The sequence below is a fragment of the Tiliqua scincoides genome, chromosome 5 (assembly GCF_035046505.1).
Source record: "Tiliqua scincoides isolate rTilSci1 chromosome 5, rTilSci1.hap2, whole genome shotgun sequence".
Classification (NCBI taxonomy): domain Eukaryota; kingdom Metazoa; phylum Chordata; class Lepidosauria; order Squamata; family Scincidae; genus Tiliqua; species Tiliqua scincoides.
In genome coordinates this window covers 103,864,650-103,881,900 of record NC_089825.1, presented here as the reverse complement: position 1 = coordinate 103,881,900, position 17,251 = coordinate 103,864,650, and the positions used below count along the sequence as shown (strand labels likewise).

The window sequence follows — 17,251 nt, the reverse complement described above, 5'->3', positions numbered from 1 at the left end:
TGCTCTGATTGGGCGGGTCCGTGCCTGAGCTTGCCCTTCGCCCCACTGGTTGAGTGGGGTGGCTGCAAGGAACGGGCCACCTGCTGGGTTTGCAGGCGCCCCGTGGGAGTGCAATCCAGGCATGTGCCTTGCCTGGAGCAGCGTGGCTGTGACTGGTTCCTGCCTGGATTGGGGCCGCTGGAGCATGCTGCCTGGGCTCCTCACCGGCAGTCTGTTGCGCCTGTAGGCAAAGGGCAACAGATGCTTGCTTCCACACTTGCCCTCCTGCTTGCAATTGAGGCTTGCGTGTGGCACTGGGCAGTTCGCCTCCCCCTGTGCGCAGTGCAAAAGCGCAGTTTCTCTCACCTCCTTCACTTGGCTGTGAGGGCTGGTGGCTGTGTGGTGCTGATGCTGAAGCATCAGCAAAGCTAAGCAGGGTTAGCTGTGGTCCTGGCTTGGATGGGAGACCTAGTTTTGGTTGACAGTTTTGCTGCAACCTTCACATTAAAAAAAAAAGGTTAAATAAAGAAAAGACAAAGGGGGAATAAGTTTTAATTCTTTATTAATAATTAGGGAAGTTATAATTAAAAATAAATAAAATTAAAAACAAAACAAAACAAAAAAAACAAATTAAAATTAAAAATAAATTGGTTATTTTACAGTGGCCACCCCTGCCCAGTTGTTCAATTGTAAGTATGCCTAAGAGAAACAAGAAATCCGGGGGGGGGGAGGCCCCAAGGCATTGCCCCCCAATCCCACACTGGCTTCTTCCTCGGATGAGGAGGATAATTCAGCTGAGCTGTAGCCCCTGGTTGCACGGGGGGAGGTGCTCGAGAAGGAGAAATCCATGCGTGAGGCTGGTCTGGGAAATGGTGGCAGCACATCAGGTGCTCCCCCCCAGTCGGAGGCCTACCAAGAAGGGGCGTGGTGCGAAGCTCATGCAAATCCTCTCTTCCAGATTCACCGCTTTGGAGAAACCTATTGAGCAACAGTCTCCAGCTGGACTTCCAGTTGTTCAGACACTGGCATTGGACCCTGATGAGCAGCAGCATTCACAAGCGGCATCTTCCCAGGCAGTGCCCATGCCTCCAGTGGGTGAGAGCGGGCAGATGGGTAGCTCAGCTTGGGCTGGAGTAAGGGATGAGAGAGAAGGAGTGAATGCCCCAGTGTTGGCACCTACGGCTGTGACGCCCTATTGGCCAGCTTAGGGTTATTCTCAGGTGTTGCAAGCCCACCCATTCCCGTATTCAGCAGGCATATGGCAGCAACCTGGGATCTCCCCAGGGGTGCCAGCACCCCAGGTGGGGAAGACTGTAGCTGCCGCTCTTCCATTTATGGGGGTTTCCCCGGTCTCCAGTCTCCCTTATGGCCTTGTCCCTTATGCCAATGTGCCGTATGGGGTTTCTTCTCAGGGAGCCACAGAAGGGTCAGGTGAGTGTCTTCAAGTGGCTTATGAGGATGTGGACCTGCCTTGGGGTGGTCACCTCACCTTGGCAGTTAAAGAAAAAAATTGGCGGGGCAAGTTTGTTGATGTGTTTTGTCTATTGCACAAGGATCCTGAGCCAGCCTTGAAGGTGGGTGACCCAGCGCCTGACCCCCAAGTGGTACGAAGGCGGAAAATTGATAAAAATTGGAATGATTGGTTGAATGGATTCATTATTTACGCTGCACTTGTTATCCAAATGCAGCCAACACGGGCGACTGCGCTTTTTAAGTACCTGGATATTATCCACAGAGCTTTCCGCGAATATGTGGGCACGGCCTGGCTTGCATATGATGAACATTTTCATTTACGTGCTTCGCATGACCCCGCCCTCGACTGGCAGGTTCCACAGTGGGAATTGTGGGTCCAAATTATCCTGCCGGCCTGGTCCAATTTAGGCGATCGATTCGATAGTGGGCATTTGATTGCTCGGAGTACAACTGGGACTGTGGCAAGGATATCAGGAGTGCATTGGGTTTAATCCCCCTGCTCCTGCTACGAGTTTAACGCCACGGGGTGGTGCGGCAAGGCAGGCTGCACTTTTGCACATGACTGCTGGCAGTGTAACGGCCAGCACTCGGTGTTCGTGTGCCCCAAGTTGGCAGGATTTAGGAGGGGTCCCAGGCCCCAAATGGGGCAGGCCTAGATAGGTGGCAGTCAGCCTCCTCAAGCTGGAAAGGGGGCCCACCCTGATTAGAGTAGAGGTGTTGGCTGCATTTTTGAAGGGGCATCTGAAGTTTCAGGATGCTCAACTGTTAATTGAAGGTTTTGACAAGGGATTTCGGATTCCTGCACCCCCTCCCTCTGGGCCTACCTGGGCCTGGAATCTCCCGTCAGTCAAGGGTATAGAGGAGATTGTTCAAGCTAAGATAGATAAGGAGTTGGGAGCTGGCTGTTTGGCAGGCCCCTTTAAGTTTCCATCGTTTCCCAATGTTCAAGTGTCCCCTTTAGCTGTAGTTCCCAAAAAGGTCCCTGGGACCTTCCGTCTCATTCACCATCTGTCCTATCCTTAAGGGGGCTCAGTTAGTGATAGGATCCCTGCACACCTAAGTTCATTACGACATATTCTTTGGACCAAGCTATCGGGGTGGTACGTGGCTGTGGGTGTGGCGCGCTCATGGCCAAGGCAGATATTCAGTTTTCAGTTTAATGGTTCCTTATATCTGGATACAGCGCTACCAATGGGATGTGCAATTTCCTGGGCCATTTTTGAGAAATTTAGCTCCTTTTTGGAGTGGGTAGTAGTGAGCAGGGCAGGACTCACCTCAGTGGTCCATTACCTGAATGATTTTCTTTTCATGGGCACAGATGGATCTGATCTGTGCCTGCACCTGCTGCATACCTTTGTGTCTGTGTGTAAGGAGCTGTGTGTTTCGCTTGCCCACGACAAGACTGAGGGCCCTGCAACTACCCTTACGTTTTTGGGTATTGAATTAGACACTATACAGCAGTGCAGTAGGCTGCCTGGCGACAAGTTGCTTAGGCTGCAGCAGCTAATTCCTGCTGGTCTCCAGGCTCGGAAATTGTCCTTGAGACATTTGCAGGTTCTGGTGGGACATTTGAATTTTGCCTGCAGGGTAGTTGCCCCTGGTTGAGCTTTCTTGAGAAGGCTGTGCGATTGCATGGCAAGTATTAGGAAGCCTCACCACCGCCTGCAGATCATCCAGGACATGAAAGCAGATTTGGTAACCTGGTTACAGTTTTTGGAGTCTTATAATGGTGTATCCTTCTGGTGGCAGGAGTGTTTACTTGAGGCTGAGCTGCAGGTTCACTCTGATGCTGTGGGTGGTTTTGGAGTTTATTTTAGAGGGAATGGTGTTCCGCCCCTTGGCCGGATGCATGGGTTTCAGAAGGGGTTACCACAGACATGACTTTTCTAGAGCTGTTCCCCCTTGTGGTGGCAGTTCATTTATGGGCAGAGGAATTTGCCAAATCCACCATGTGTCTGGTGCGACAACCGAACTGTGGTGCTTGTCGTTAACCAGCAGATGTCCCGGTCCCCATGGGCGATGAGGCTGCTGAGGGTGTTCGTTTTGCACTGCCTTAAAAATAACACCTTATTTTTGGCCAAGCACATACCGGGTCTTGACACCAGTATAGCTGACACCCTATCTCATTTTCAGGTAGAGCGTTTCCATCAGCTGGCACCAGGGGCGCTGCGGGACCCCGACCCGATGCCCCTTTGGCTTTGGACCCTTGGCTGTGCAGAGCACAACACGTAATTTGGTCTACACTCACAGCTTCTACCCATCACAGCTACCAAAGTAAGGCAAGGGAATTTGAGGCCTTTCGGGCAGCTCTGGCCTTACCCCAAGTCTGGCCTATTCTGCCAGAACACCTGATGTGGTTCCTTTTATACCTGCATGGGATTAATTTATCCTGTAGGTCTATCAGTGTACTTGGCGGCATTGGCATTCTGTGCCAAGGCCTCAGGTTTTTCTGATGCTACTACAGACTTTAGGGTAGACAAGTTGGTCAAGGGTTTGAAGCGAGTATGTCCCCCTGAGCCTGACCGGCATAAACCCATTACCCCCGGGATTTTAGTTAGGTTGACCAATCGTTTTGAGGTGCTGTGCCAACTCCTTATGAGTCCTTGCTGTTTCGAACCATTAGCATTATTATGTTTTTTCGTGCCTTCCGCCTCAGTGAGGTTTTATGTGCCTCAGTGGCGACGAATCTGGAAGGGCCTTGCAGCTGCACGATGTAGTTATTAAGGCTGACATGGTCATTATCACCCTCCATCGTTCAAAAACTGACCAGCAGGGGGTGGGTTTCAGGGTGCAACTGGGCCAGGCACAGAACCTAGTCTTGTGCCCTGTAAGGACACTTCGGTCCTATTTGGCTGCACGTCCTACAGTTTGTGGTGCCTTGGTCATGTTGATGCCTCACCTGTTACATTTTTCCAGTTTAGGGTCCTTTTTCACAAGGCAGTGGCAGACCTTGGATTCCAAGCGGAAGACTACGGCCTGCACTCTTTCAGGATTGGGGCTACATCGCCTGCAGCTGATATCGGCCTCCAGGACATTCAGCGGATTGGCCATTGGCGCTCCTGCACATTTAAATACTATGTCAGGGAGCCTGACGAGCATTGAAAGGGATTGGCTTGGCCATTTCCCCCTCCCCTGGTGGTAGGGCGAGGGGTGATGTAGACACCACAAAAATTTCCAGGTGCAGCCCATGACAGCGGTTGGGTGCTCTTTGCACTGGCATTGCCAGGTGTTTATATTGGCACTGCTACATGTTCATATATTGCATATTAATTTTCCAGGCTTGCCCGGTGACTGTGGTTGGGTGCTCACATCTGGTTCGGGAAGGAATGTAGGATACGGCATCTTCCCCATCTTCCACCTGCCCTAATACACCTCTCCTCACACTTCCCACACCTTTCTGTACCTGCTCCGGTGCATGTGAACACTTGCACTGCTGCCGGCAGGTGGCATAGACCTTCCCGCTGGAGCTACTAACTCCTGTACTATTGCAGTGTGTTTTATGGCATGTTTGTGCAAGTCTGTGATGGTGGATCATTCTCTCTGCTGGCACAAAGGGGGGAATGGAATTGGCCATAACATTTACATTGTAGTCTACTGCTATACTTGCATTTTCCCATTCTCTGTGTTGTTCAGTTACGTTAATTTCATCTGTTCTTCTTTCCAGATTCCCCCTAATACAGGTAGCAGAAGAAAATGAGACATTAGTGACTGAGTTTGTCCTCATTGGATGCAGCATTTGGATCAAGCAGAGGATGGTGTTTGTGATTTTCTTAGCTGTTGCCTTCACAATCGCATTCATTGGGAATGGAATGATTATCACGGTCATTGTCTGTGAACCGCGACTTCCACAACCCCATGTATTTCTTCCTCTGTAATTTATCCGTTCTGGACTTCTGTCTTGTAACTATAGCAGTCCCACATATCATAGTGAATTGCTTAGAGGACAGACCAGTGGTGTCGCTTCAAAGCTGCTACTTTGAAATGATGGTTTATGGCATACAGCAGGCAACTGAATGTTTACTTCTGACGTTCATGGCATACGACCATTATGTGGCCATCTCCAACCCCCTGCATTACATGCTCATCATGAACAAGACAGTTTGCATTGTGCTGATCTCTCTCACTTAGGGTGGGTCCACGAGTGTTGCCCTGCTTGATTTTTTCTTAATGGAAGTGAAGTTTTGTGGAAACAATGTTACTAACCACATAGCATGTGAAGCTAAAGCCATCATTAAACTTGTGTGCACAGATTTCCATTTATACGAAGTTGGTTTCTACATTATCAGTCTACTTGTCCTGATCTTGCCCCTCTGCTTCATCCTTTTTTCCTATCTGTGCATACTTGTGGCCATTCTAAGAATGCACTCAGAAGGAAGCAGAATGAAGGCTTTTTCCACATGTGGTCCCACCTGGTTGTGGTGGCCATGTACTATGGCACTTGCATAGTTAGCTATTCGATTCCTAAGACCAAATAAACCCATTTAAGTGACTTGATTGTTTCCATTATCTATGGTGTTTTGACACCCTTTAGTCTATACACTCAGAAACAAAGAAATTTTGGGAGCTCTCAAGAGCCTGTTTTGTTGGAAAATGTGATATTATTGGGAACATTAACTTATTGTAAGAATTTTAACAGAACAAATGCAGTCGCATTCATGTCATTTTCCTGCCAGGGGTTAGACTAGTGGCTGAAATAACTGAAAATGGATGAGAGAAACATGAGGAACCTGAAGCTGAGATCTGTGTAGGCTTTAGCCTTTAAAATAAAATATCTACACCTTGAAATGTCTTTTCTGAAGTATCCCTTACCCCAAGACCTACCATCTAATCCTACCCTCCCTTGCTGGTGCAACTACACCAAAACCGGGTGTGCTGTACCCTGCGGAGGGGGTGTGAATTAGAAGGTTTTGGAGTGGAAAGGGGATTTAAGGGAGCAGTCCTATGTTTCCCTAGAGCCCAGAGGCACAGCCGCTCCAAAATGACTACTGCTGAATCCTATGGTATCAGGGAGACAGCCGTAGTTATCCCTGTGTAAAGCAATGCCTTCTCTAATAGGTCTCCTCTGGTCTGTATCTGCTATTGAGCAGATGCAGAACCAAGGAGCCACATGTCAGGTTTTTTGGCTAAGGAGGGAGCATAGGATTTGGTGACAGGATCTGTCGCTGTCTCTATCCCCCTCTTGGGCCTGGTCCTCCCTGTGGACGGCCCTCCCTCTGCCCCGTTCTGACCCCTCCCCACCTTCCCTCTGACTACCCTGAAAAAGTCTCACTGGCCACTTGCAGGAAACTTACTGTTCAGCACTCCAGTGACACATCATTCCAGCACTGAAGCCCAGTGCCAACTGGCGCTGGCCTCAGAGTCAGACAAGCATTTTTACCGCTGATTCCAGAGAGACTTACAGCATGTTTTGCACCACCCAGTATGTCTGGAGCGTGCAGGGGTAGCCCGATAGCTTTGGTATGAAAATCTCCTTATACTTCCATGAGCCGAGCCCAAAACATTACCAAGCATTTTTCCCGTGATTAGATATTGATTCTGTCTTTCCCTAACATGGTTGTGTTCTGTAGCCAGTTTCGCTTAATAATTGTTTAATCATTTGATTGTGATTGGGATTATGTTATACTTTGATGTATATTGTTGCCTTGAGCATGACCCAATTAAAGTAGAGATAGAAAAACCATTAGCACGATATCCGCACTGTTGCCTGCCTCGCCTTGTGTACCAGGCTGAGGCTTCCCTCCGGAGGAGATGCGCTGGGGGTGGAACCAAGCTCTTTTAGGCGTGCATCTTTTGCGCCCAAGCTAAGTCCGACTTGGTGACTTCTCCCAGCTTCCTGCCCCACAGGCAGTCTGAGATTATCTGATCATTCCCCAAGGGCCAAGTAGGAATCTTTTGCTGTCAGCATTGTTGGCCCTGGTTGGTGGTTTTTTCGCTTACCCCAGACTGCAATGGGTCAGGTGCCATTTTAAAAGACTAGGTTTCTCCCTTTGTTGGTCATTTCATTTATTGGTTAATTGGCATGATGCGTGTGGGTTTGGGTAGGGTTTGGGTTCTGCTACATCTGGTGTCCAATCAGAGGCAGCAAGATATGGGGTGGACCATGACCACTCTTATGATGGCTCTCAAGGAGGCTGGTTGGCAAGCCCTTGACCAAACTGGCAAAGCTTGGCAAGGCTTGTCCATCTGGCTGAGCAGTTCAACTGCCTTGACCCTTTGGGGGGCTCCGAGCATGGGCTGACTCAGGCGTTGTACTGGACTTGACCTTGAGTCGGGTGGTGCACCCAAGATACTTACAGGGGAGGTGAATGACTAGAGTAGTTTCCCCTTACTTAGGGTCTCGCACCGTGAGAATTGGCATTTTATAGCCTATCCTGCCCTGCTGCATTTGTTGTAAATTCCTCAATAAAAGGGCACCAGTTAAAAGCCAAGCCACAGTCTAGTGTCTTATGGGTGGGTGCGGGGTAAGTATACTCATCCATACAATAATAAATACCTGTAATCAAAATGTGGAAAGAATAGAAAGAGGTATGATTGGAATATTTGAGAAGCATATCAGTGGAAACATGTAAGTTCTCCAAGAAAAAGTAATGTTCTTGCCTTTCTCTAGTTTACTTATGGTACAGGTGGCAGGACGGCCAGTGGTAGAATTGATTTCCCTTCTTGCTACTGGATTGCACCAAGGGAAATGCTCCATCACACTCGGATTGTCCGGTTACTCCTGCATTTCAAATGGACATGGATTGGACGTGATTTCAGATGATGATGAAGGACAAAGCTTTCTGCAGAGCCTGTCATCTCTGCTGGCACAGAACAGCATTTGTGTTGCATGGTTGCAAAGGAAAGGAGAACCAGATCTTGTCGAAAGTCAAATTTCAAAAATGAAGACAATGAAATCAGCCATGTTACCAACTGAAGTCAAAGTGATTATTGTTGGTGGGGACTCAAAGTTTCTTGCTTTGTTTATATTTTTCTTGGAAAGGATTAAATCTGATATGGGGATCCATATAAAGAAGGATTGAATCATGCCTTCTAAGTGGAATTTTGCTGCTTTAAGCAATGGGGTATTGGTGGGGTCAAATATTCTGCATGGAGCATTGTCTTTCTTATTCCACACAAATGCTGTGCCAGCATATAAGGATTTTCTTCTGACATTAAAACCTGATGAGAATCTCAGGAACTTTCCTATGGGAATTGGAAATCATACAGTGTCAAAAATGTAGAGGGGACAATAAACTGAGAAAACCACCTCTGTTTGAGATGAGTATGGTAAGAGCTACAGCATCTACAGTGCTGTCTATGCTGTGGCACATGTCCTACATGCTTTATACTTGACCAGAGATCCCTGCAACACAGAAGCAAACCTGAGTGTTTCAGTATATATCCATGGCAGGTATGTCAACCAGTACAGTAAATATGAGCTGGTTTGGCATGATGGTTAAGAAAATGAGCAGATGTTCGAAAGTGAACATCGCTGGTGCATGTTAAAGTAGACCCACTGGGCAGTGGAGGCTTACCCTGGTGCAAAGGAACTTCGCCTTTTCTGGAAGAGACCTCCTTCACTGCCAACTCCCCCCCCCCCAAATGCAGCTTGCTCTCTGGTGGTTCCATTGCATTGGGGGCAGGAGGATTTTGATAGGACTGGTATATTAATGGTTTTCTGTTCCACTCTGTTCCAATCAGAAGGCCACTGCCGCTGCCACTACCACCTCCTTCAGTGCTGTTGTTTTTGAATGTGATATGAACCTGTCCACTGATCGGGTCAATAACATAACGTCCCGTCCCAGTATTGCCATTCTGGAAAAGCCAGTGTGGGCAGCTGCACCTGCTCAGTGAGGCTGCTCACAGCCTTTTCCTGGTCCCTGCCAGCTCTGTCCCCTTCAAGCAGGTGTTCAGCCAAAGTGGCTTGATGATGAGGCCTAGGGGCATCTGCCTAGTGTCACTGTGCAGGCCTGGTTCACTGTGCCGAGGCTTGCCTGATCCAAGGGTGTAGTTGCAAGATGGGTCCTGGTCCAAAGCAGAGGGTGCAGCTGCTTCCTGCAGGGAGTACATGACACTCCTCTGGTCTTTCCAGAAATGACCTGTTGTTGCCTTGTCCTTGTCAGGGTTGGTTTCTCCCAGCCTCCTACAGGTGGTTTTTTTGGAGCAACTGCACACCCCTCCTGTATGTATTCCATTCCTGAAGATATGACAGGCCTTGGCTACTCGTACTCATGAATAAAGGCCATGAATGGGCAGGAGGTCTGGTCTAGAGGGTTAAGCCTCCATTTGCCTGAAGATAACATCCAAAGGTCGCCAGTTCGAGGCCACTGGCACTATGCGACCTTGAAGCAGCTGTCAAGCTGAGCCGAGTTATTCCATCTGCTCTAAGCGGGGGAGGATGGAGGCCAGGATGGAGACCAGATCAGAACGAAACATCTGAATTGTTGTAGCTCTTGAAAGATAGAGCCTTCTTTCAATTGTAAAAATCCCTATGGGGATTTAAATTAGCCTGCCTATGTAAACCGCCTTGAATAAAGTCTGAGGAGAAATCTGAGGACCTAGAAAGGCGGTATAGAAATACCTGTATTATTATTATTATTATTATTATTATTATTATTATTATTATTATTATTATTATTATTATTATTATTTTTCCACGTGTGGGTCCCACCTGGCTGTGGTGATGATGTACTATGGCACAAGCATAGTTAGCTACTCACTTCCTCAGACCAAAGAAATCCATTTAAGTGACTTGATTATTTCTCTTTTTTATTGCGTGCTGACACCTGCATTTAACCCTCTAGTTTATACACTTCGAAACAAAGACATTTTGGAAGCACTCAAAACACTCCTTGGTCAGAAAAGGTGTTGTGTGGGCTTATTGCAAGCATTTTAATTGAAAAAAAATGAAGTAGTATTCATGTGATTTTCCTGCCTGGGGTTTGACTCATGGCTAAAATAAGTGAAAATGGATGAGAGACACAGAAGAGCAAACTGAAAGGAGAGATCTGTGAGAGGATTTAACCTATATAATAAGATATCAACACCTTGGAATGCTTGGTTGTCTTTCTGAAGAATCCATTGCCCCACACCTATTGTCCACCGGAGTTCTACACAGTGTAAGGGAACGGAGCAGACTCCCACAGCTGCTGTGGACCCACGGAGTAAAGCGGTGGCCATTTTGCCTTTGAAGCATGCAAGCCCCACCACCACTACAGGGTAGTGTTCCTTGTAGGGAGATTGTTGTTGCTGGTGTAACATAAAGGGCTTTTTGTTTTAAGATGTTATTTCAGGTGCTTTCAATTTTTGCTTGTGCTCAATAGAAGTGTGGAAATTTCAGGTGAATTTACGGTGTTCACCTTAAATTCAACATGATGTAAGCAATGCATACTTTGTGTAGTCTCCTAAATTATACTACCTTTACAAATTAGGGTCGGTTCATCCACCCTATGCCTTGATCACTCAGCATAACACTGGGCTGCAGAGAAATTCATCCAGGCTGAATGTCAAGAAATAAAGCTTGCCAGTCTCTTGCAAGGCTTAATGTACCTGTTGAATGTGTGCCTGAGTCATTTCTACCTACAAGTGATCTGATCCACAGCTGTGGTTGCTTCCTACTTCCAGAGGTCAACCGGAGCTGCATTTGTGACATCAGCCCTAGTAGTCGGAAAGTCCCCTGGTGCCATCAGGAATCCATTAGGATCTATAAGTCTCTGGGATGCCCCAATATGCAGAGGTAAGGGGTCATGAAAAGCCCAGACCCCACAATGAAGTGGTCTGTCCATGACTAATGGCGGTAATACGAGGAGTGCGGCAGGGAAGGGGAGGGACAGGGAATTGCGTCTGGCATGGAAGGGGGGGAGGAAGGTGAATTGGAAGAAGGAGGGGTGGATGCTGCAGGGACTGCCTTTTTACTTCCCCTTTATTGGAGAATAATAAAAGAAATACAATAACATAACAAAGCTACAAATGCAACAAGAGGAAGTTAAGGGGAAGTTAAAGAGACAAAAAGGGATAAAAGTGTAAATTTCACACACACACACACACGTAGACACACATAACATATACATATATGTATAACTTGTATATACTGGCATCCCATGTATCTGTAGGGGGTCAGTTCCAGACCCGCTCCCCCTGATATCACGAATCTGTGTATTCCACTTTTAAAACGTGTAAAAAATAAAGGAAAAAGTCAAGTAAAGCTTCACTTAGTTGTGCATTTAGAGGGCTCCAGTCTTCTGAGTGATGTGTTCTGGGGCGAGACTCATTGAAGGGCCTCATCCTTCAACCTCTGTGTGTTTTGTATTCAGATCGCATTGCCTTGCACACCACATTTTTCAGTTGTTTCCTCCCAAGGTTGCATTTGTGAACCAGTGCTAAGTAGAGGGATTAAAAAAAAAAAAACTGCCCCCACAAATTTCACAATTTTTTCTGTGAAAAGTGAGGCCTGAGACTGTTTTTCAGAACTTTCTCCAGTCACCCCATTTTTTTGCCACAAGGCAGCAAAGATGACTGTTTTTGGCATTTTGGGGATCCCTATTAGCAGGATATCCCCCACCCCACTGTAAGTAGAAACTCAACTTCGGAATATTTTGTATGGTAAAGGATGACACTTTGTAACGACATATACATACATACATACATACATAACTGCTAGAGAATCAGAGCCCAAACCTGGGCTCAGCACGTCGGCTCACTGCTGGGCGTGTGCCTGTGGTAGCCCAGTGCCTCCCAGTGCTGGGCTAGTACTGGGCGAGTGCCCGAGCTCCGCCACTCAGCAGTTGCACAGACCGCCAAGCTGTGGTAAGGTAAGTGAAGGTGTGGGGGGAGGTGGAGAGGAGGTGTTCTGGGGAGGGGGAGGGGGCAGAGGGCAGGTTGGAGGCGTGTTGGGGAGGCGGGGAAAGAGCATGGGAGGCATGGCGGGGGAGGGTGTGGGGAGTGAGGGAGGCAGGACCGGTGGAGTTAAGGGTTCAGCACCCAAGGTATCAACAGAGAGACCCAGGGACTGAGGGCACAATCCTAACACCTTATGTCAATGCTTTCCAGCACTGGCATATTGGTGCCAATGGGACATGAGCTGCATCCTGCAGTTGGAGGCCTCCTCACAGTAAGGGAATGTTTGTTTCCTTACCCCTGAGCTGCATTGCTCTTATGTCACTGCTGGGTTAGGATTGCGCCCTGAATTTTGTGAAAAAATACTTAAGTCCCGCTGGTTGCACAGTGTCTGAGATAATAGCTCTGAGTAAGGTTGCCCACTCAGACACATAGCCAGTATTTAAGAAACCTGGCCCAGGCTAATGTCTTGAGGCGAGTTTGTCCAGTCTCTAAACACAGGGTGACATATGAGACACAGTGCGGTACTCCCATAATTTTGTATAGAAAGACTGACTGAGCTCTCTCTACCTCAACGTTGAGATCAGGCCTCCAGATCTGTATTCCATATGAAAGTTGGGAGACAACCTTTGCGTTCAATATGTTGATAGCAGCCAGGACATATGAGCTGTCGAGAACAGAAGAATCTAGATAAGGCCTGGGTGGTAATTTTAGCAGTTTTAAGTGCTGACATATGAAAGGCCCATTGGCAACAGGAGGCCTCATCAACACCTTCCAAGGGGTGCCTCAGAGGTCTTTCTCCCAGTGGCACTTCTGAATTCTTAAAAGGAAGATTTGAAAGCTGCTCACTGGTATTGTTCAAAAAGTGAGGGTGTTTGAAAGAGAATTGGTTATCTGACTTCAAGCTAATGGAAGAAAATTGGCTCTGGTACTTTCCAGATTTTATAAAACGAACAGGAAATTGTTCTGTACCATAAGCAGGAAAGACAACATCCACCAAGCAAAAAACAGCAAAAAGGAATGTCTGTAAGTATTTCATTTCATTCTTTTCCTATGCTCTGTGTCTCTTTCTTATTGCACCTACGAATTGTGGCATCTGGCCATTCCATGTCCACAGTGAGACCCTCCATCCACTCCTTTCATTATTGTAAGCCTGAACACCGTTTCATTTTACAAAGGAACACGGTTTGACTCTGAATCGGTGCAAATATATTGTGTTCAACTTGTTACATACAACAAGTCACTTCAGCACAGGATAAACATCCCTAACAATAATAATAGATTCCCCCCTCACCCTGCCTATGAGTTATATTACAAGGAAGACCACTGTACATACCTTCCGAAAGAAAGAAAGAAAGAAAGAAAGAAAGAAAGAAAGAAAGAAAGAAAGATGCATAACATTCACAACACTACATTTGAAACAAGTTATACTGGCTTATTAACGACATTGTAGAGACACATGCTTAACATAAAGATATTTCAAAATAGAATTAAATAATTACTCCATCTCTCATTGTCAATGCCAATATTGATTATGAAAATGAGGTTGAAAAAGGGTCATTTTCTGAAAGCGCTTGGTTGTTCTTGATAAGCAATGGAACATATCAGAAATGTCTGAGCAATTCCACCTTTAAGAAAAAAGATATTATAAATTACAAAGAAGTGGATAAAAATGATTAAAAGTTGGAACTTGGTTGGAACTTAGACATAAATTAACAATTGGCTGAATTTTCTCTAAGTTCTCACTGACCTCCCATAATCTTGAAAATGACTTTTGAAGTACCAATTTTCTGACATTCATCAAATTGAAGTATAGATGGCAATGACCTAAAGATCTCTCTTGATAACTTAATTCAATGTAATTTATCTCTCTAGGTTCCCATCATTGGATATGCTGAAATACAGAATCGATCCACTATAATGGAGTTTATACTTCTTGGTCTAATCAGTTCTCCTGAATTACAGACACTTCTCTTTGGGGTATTTACACTCATCTATGTGACTGCCCTACTGGGTAATGCTCTTCTAATCTTTACCATTTGGACATGTAGGAGACTCCACACACCCATGTACTTCTTGCTCATCAATTTGTCCTTAGTGAATGTCTTCTCTATCTCGGTTACAACTCCCAAACTCCTCCAGACACTTTGGACCCACCAAAGGACCATCTCATTCTATGGATGCATCACCCAAGTGTATCTCTTCATATGGGCTTTGGGGACAGAATTGCTGCTTCTTTCTTTTATGGCTTTTGACCGTTATGCTGCTATCTGTCATCCATTGCGGTATACAGTCATCATGAAGAAGGAAGTGTGTGTTGGGATAGCAACAGGGGTGTGGGTTGCCGGAATGGTCAATTCTGCAGTGCATGCTGGGCTAATGCTTCAGTTGTCCTTCTGCAACTCCAATGTTATCAACCATTTCTTCTGTGATGTACCCCCACTTCTAAGCCTCTCTTGCTCAGACACCAACCTGAATGAGACTATGGCTTTTGTGGCCGATGTAATCTTTGGAATCTGCAGCTGTGGGTTGACTTTAACATCGTATGCTTTCATCCTGAGCACTATTTTTAAAATTCATTCCACAGAAGGGAAGAAGAAAGCCTTCTCAACGTGTTCTTCTCATCTTTGCATAGTCAGTTTTTACTTCTCTGCAGTCATTTACACATATATTAGACCCACCTCAGTCTACTCTCTAGACAGAGACAAGCTAGTTTCTCTCCTTTATTCAGTGGCAACTCCTGTTGTTAATCCAGTCATATATTCTTTGAGGAACAAAGAGGTTAAGGAGGCACTGAAGGCACTTGGTGGAAGAGGTAGACTGCTTGACAGACCTCACAATTAATCTATAGGAACTACTAGAACACTAGTCTCCAAATAGTTATACTGCTGCTGATATATAAAAAATTATGTAGCTGTATATAAATCATAATGCATGCAACTTGGGTCCACTGTATTCTTGTACTCTTCAGAAAAATGTGTGATGATTCCAGATGCCAATGACTTCCTGTTCTACAAAGAAATGTGCTTTTTCTTGTTCTCCCTCTGTTTTTTGACCATGAAGAATAATAGGAATGTTATTTCATGTTCCAGTTTTGATATTTCTCTTTGTAAAGGTACAGATATCAGACCTTTTGGGATGGCAGTTTCTTCCGTTTGTCACTGCTGGCTGGCTGTGAATCCTTGGTGGACAGTACCTCACATTTTTAACAGCAGATGTGGGCTTCATCATTGGGGTAGCTGAAATACCCCTCACCTGAGCCGTTGATGTGTCAAGCAGAGGCCTTTTGGGGAAGATCTTCTTGCTGCACCATGAAAGCTTTCTTAGTACACCCACCACCCAAACTTCCCAGTAAGCCTATGTTATCATGGGCTTACTGGCAGGTTCGGTTGGCACACCATATTGCTTAAGACTGCAGTGCTATGGATTTTCCTCTGTGGTGTCCACCCAAGGGAGCTGTTTGCCAAGGGTAAGTGAGGCCAGTCCAGCTATGTCTGTGAGAAAGCAGACCTTCTCCTGACAAGGCCAGAAGGGGTAATGGATGAAGGCATTCTGAAGTGGATAAAAGAGGGGGTGGAATATACTGAGCAGCCAGAGAAAACTAAACACCCAGTATGAGGCCTATTTTCTCTTTATTCACTACTTGCATTGAGAGGTCATGGCTGGGTTGCTGCTTCAGTACCAAAGCAGCAGCCCATTAATACAGTACTGTGATTAAGAGAGCAGCCCAATGGAATGGGATTGTATTTCTTCTCTGTAGATAGAACCAGTGCAGCAGCACAGATGGATCATGGTGAGATAAGCCTAGTGCCTTGAGGTGGTGGTCCAATGTGTGTACATATAATGTACGTAACGGAGCTGGTACCCTGAAATACACTGCTGACAGGAGGCTACTGCAGTGGTTGGATGGGCTTCCAGGTAGAGTAGGATCTGGTGGTGAATGCCTTTCATATTGCATGTACTTAGAGCCAGGTGGAGGCTGCCTGACAAATGGTTTTACTAGTTCTCCACCATGGATGACTCAACACAAGGCCAGTGAAGCCTCTCATGTATGGTATCTAAGAACCAACAAATGAACGAAGAACACAAAGTGTCTGTGACCCGGTTTTGTGGATAGAAGCTACTGTGGAAGTAATTATCAAGTGCTTCTATTAACATAGACCTCAATTTGATTTGGTGGTGGAGTTGGTGAGGGCAAGCAAGGTGAGACCCTTCTTTTGTGCATCTAACAACGTCATTTACCTCAAGTTAGGAATGTGACTTTTCTTCACCGGTTCAAATTTGCTAGGCAAGCACGGTGTGGCCAGTCATGGAATTTGCCCAAAAGAAACAAAAGAAAGTCAAGGCTTCCATGAAGCCAATCGCCTAGAGTGGGGTAGAGAGCAATCGCTCTGAGGAACAGAATATGTGGCCTTTTTTGAGGCCCATGGGACCTGAAGCCTCCTGAGACCAATCAATTCAAATGTCATGAATCTGGCCTAGGCCAGGGTGTCCTGCAGCCTGGGGCTGTCCCACCCAGCCCCATATACACACACCACAAACAAATATGTCTCATATCAATAAAAAGAACATGGCGAAGGATATGTATAGAGGAGGGAATTTTGGCAGGTGTAACTCAACATGAAAGGGTCTTAAAAGCTGCATCTGCCAAAATTCCCTCTTCTATGCGGTGGTTTAAAAGTACAGGCACTCTGTCCTCCATTGTATCCGGTCATCCTGAAGATGGCAGGAAACATCACCCCAAGGCTTTGTGCTTCGTCCAGCAAAAAGTGGGGGCATAAAGTCACTCCTCTTGTTCCATGACCAAAATGGGAAACGGTATTGCAGATGAGTAGTCTGGGGAGTTTGAAAAATAATTCACTACTGATAAAACAATATGCATAAACCATATTGATCTATCAATCTAGAATCTACAAGCAATGTCCTAATTCAGTGGTCTTCAACCCTTTTTGTGCCATGACCCCAGACAGACAGACAGACAGAC

At 46.2% G+C, this 17,251-nt stretch overlaps 1 protein-coding gene across 2 annotated transcripts; it reads left to right on the top strand.

The window, feature by feature from the left end:
* The first annotated feature begins 13,146 nt into the window (after positions 1-13,146).
* Positions 13,147-15,494, top strand: LOC136652056 (olfactory receptor 13G1-like). 2 transcript variants are annotated; one of them, XM_066628897.1, is made up of 2 exons: positions 13,147-13,289; positions 14,143-15,494. In XM_066628897.1, the coding sequence occupies exon 2, from the start codon at positions 14,188-14,190 to the stop codon at positions 15,109-15,111; it is 924 nt and encodes a 307-aa protein (XP_066484994.1). In that variant the 5' UTR covers positions 13,147-13,289; positions 14,143-14,187; the 3' UTR covers positions 15,112-15,494. The 2 variants fall into 2 exon arrangements, with proteins under 2 accessions (XP_066484994.1, XP_066484992.1); XM_066628895.1 differs by having other exon boundaries at positions 13,147-13,293.
* Positions 15,495-17,251: the final 1,757 nt, after the last annotated feature.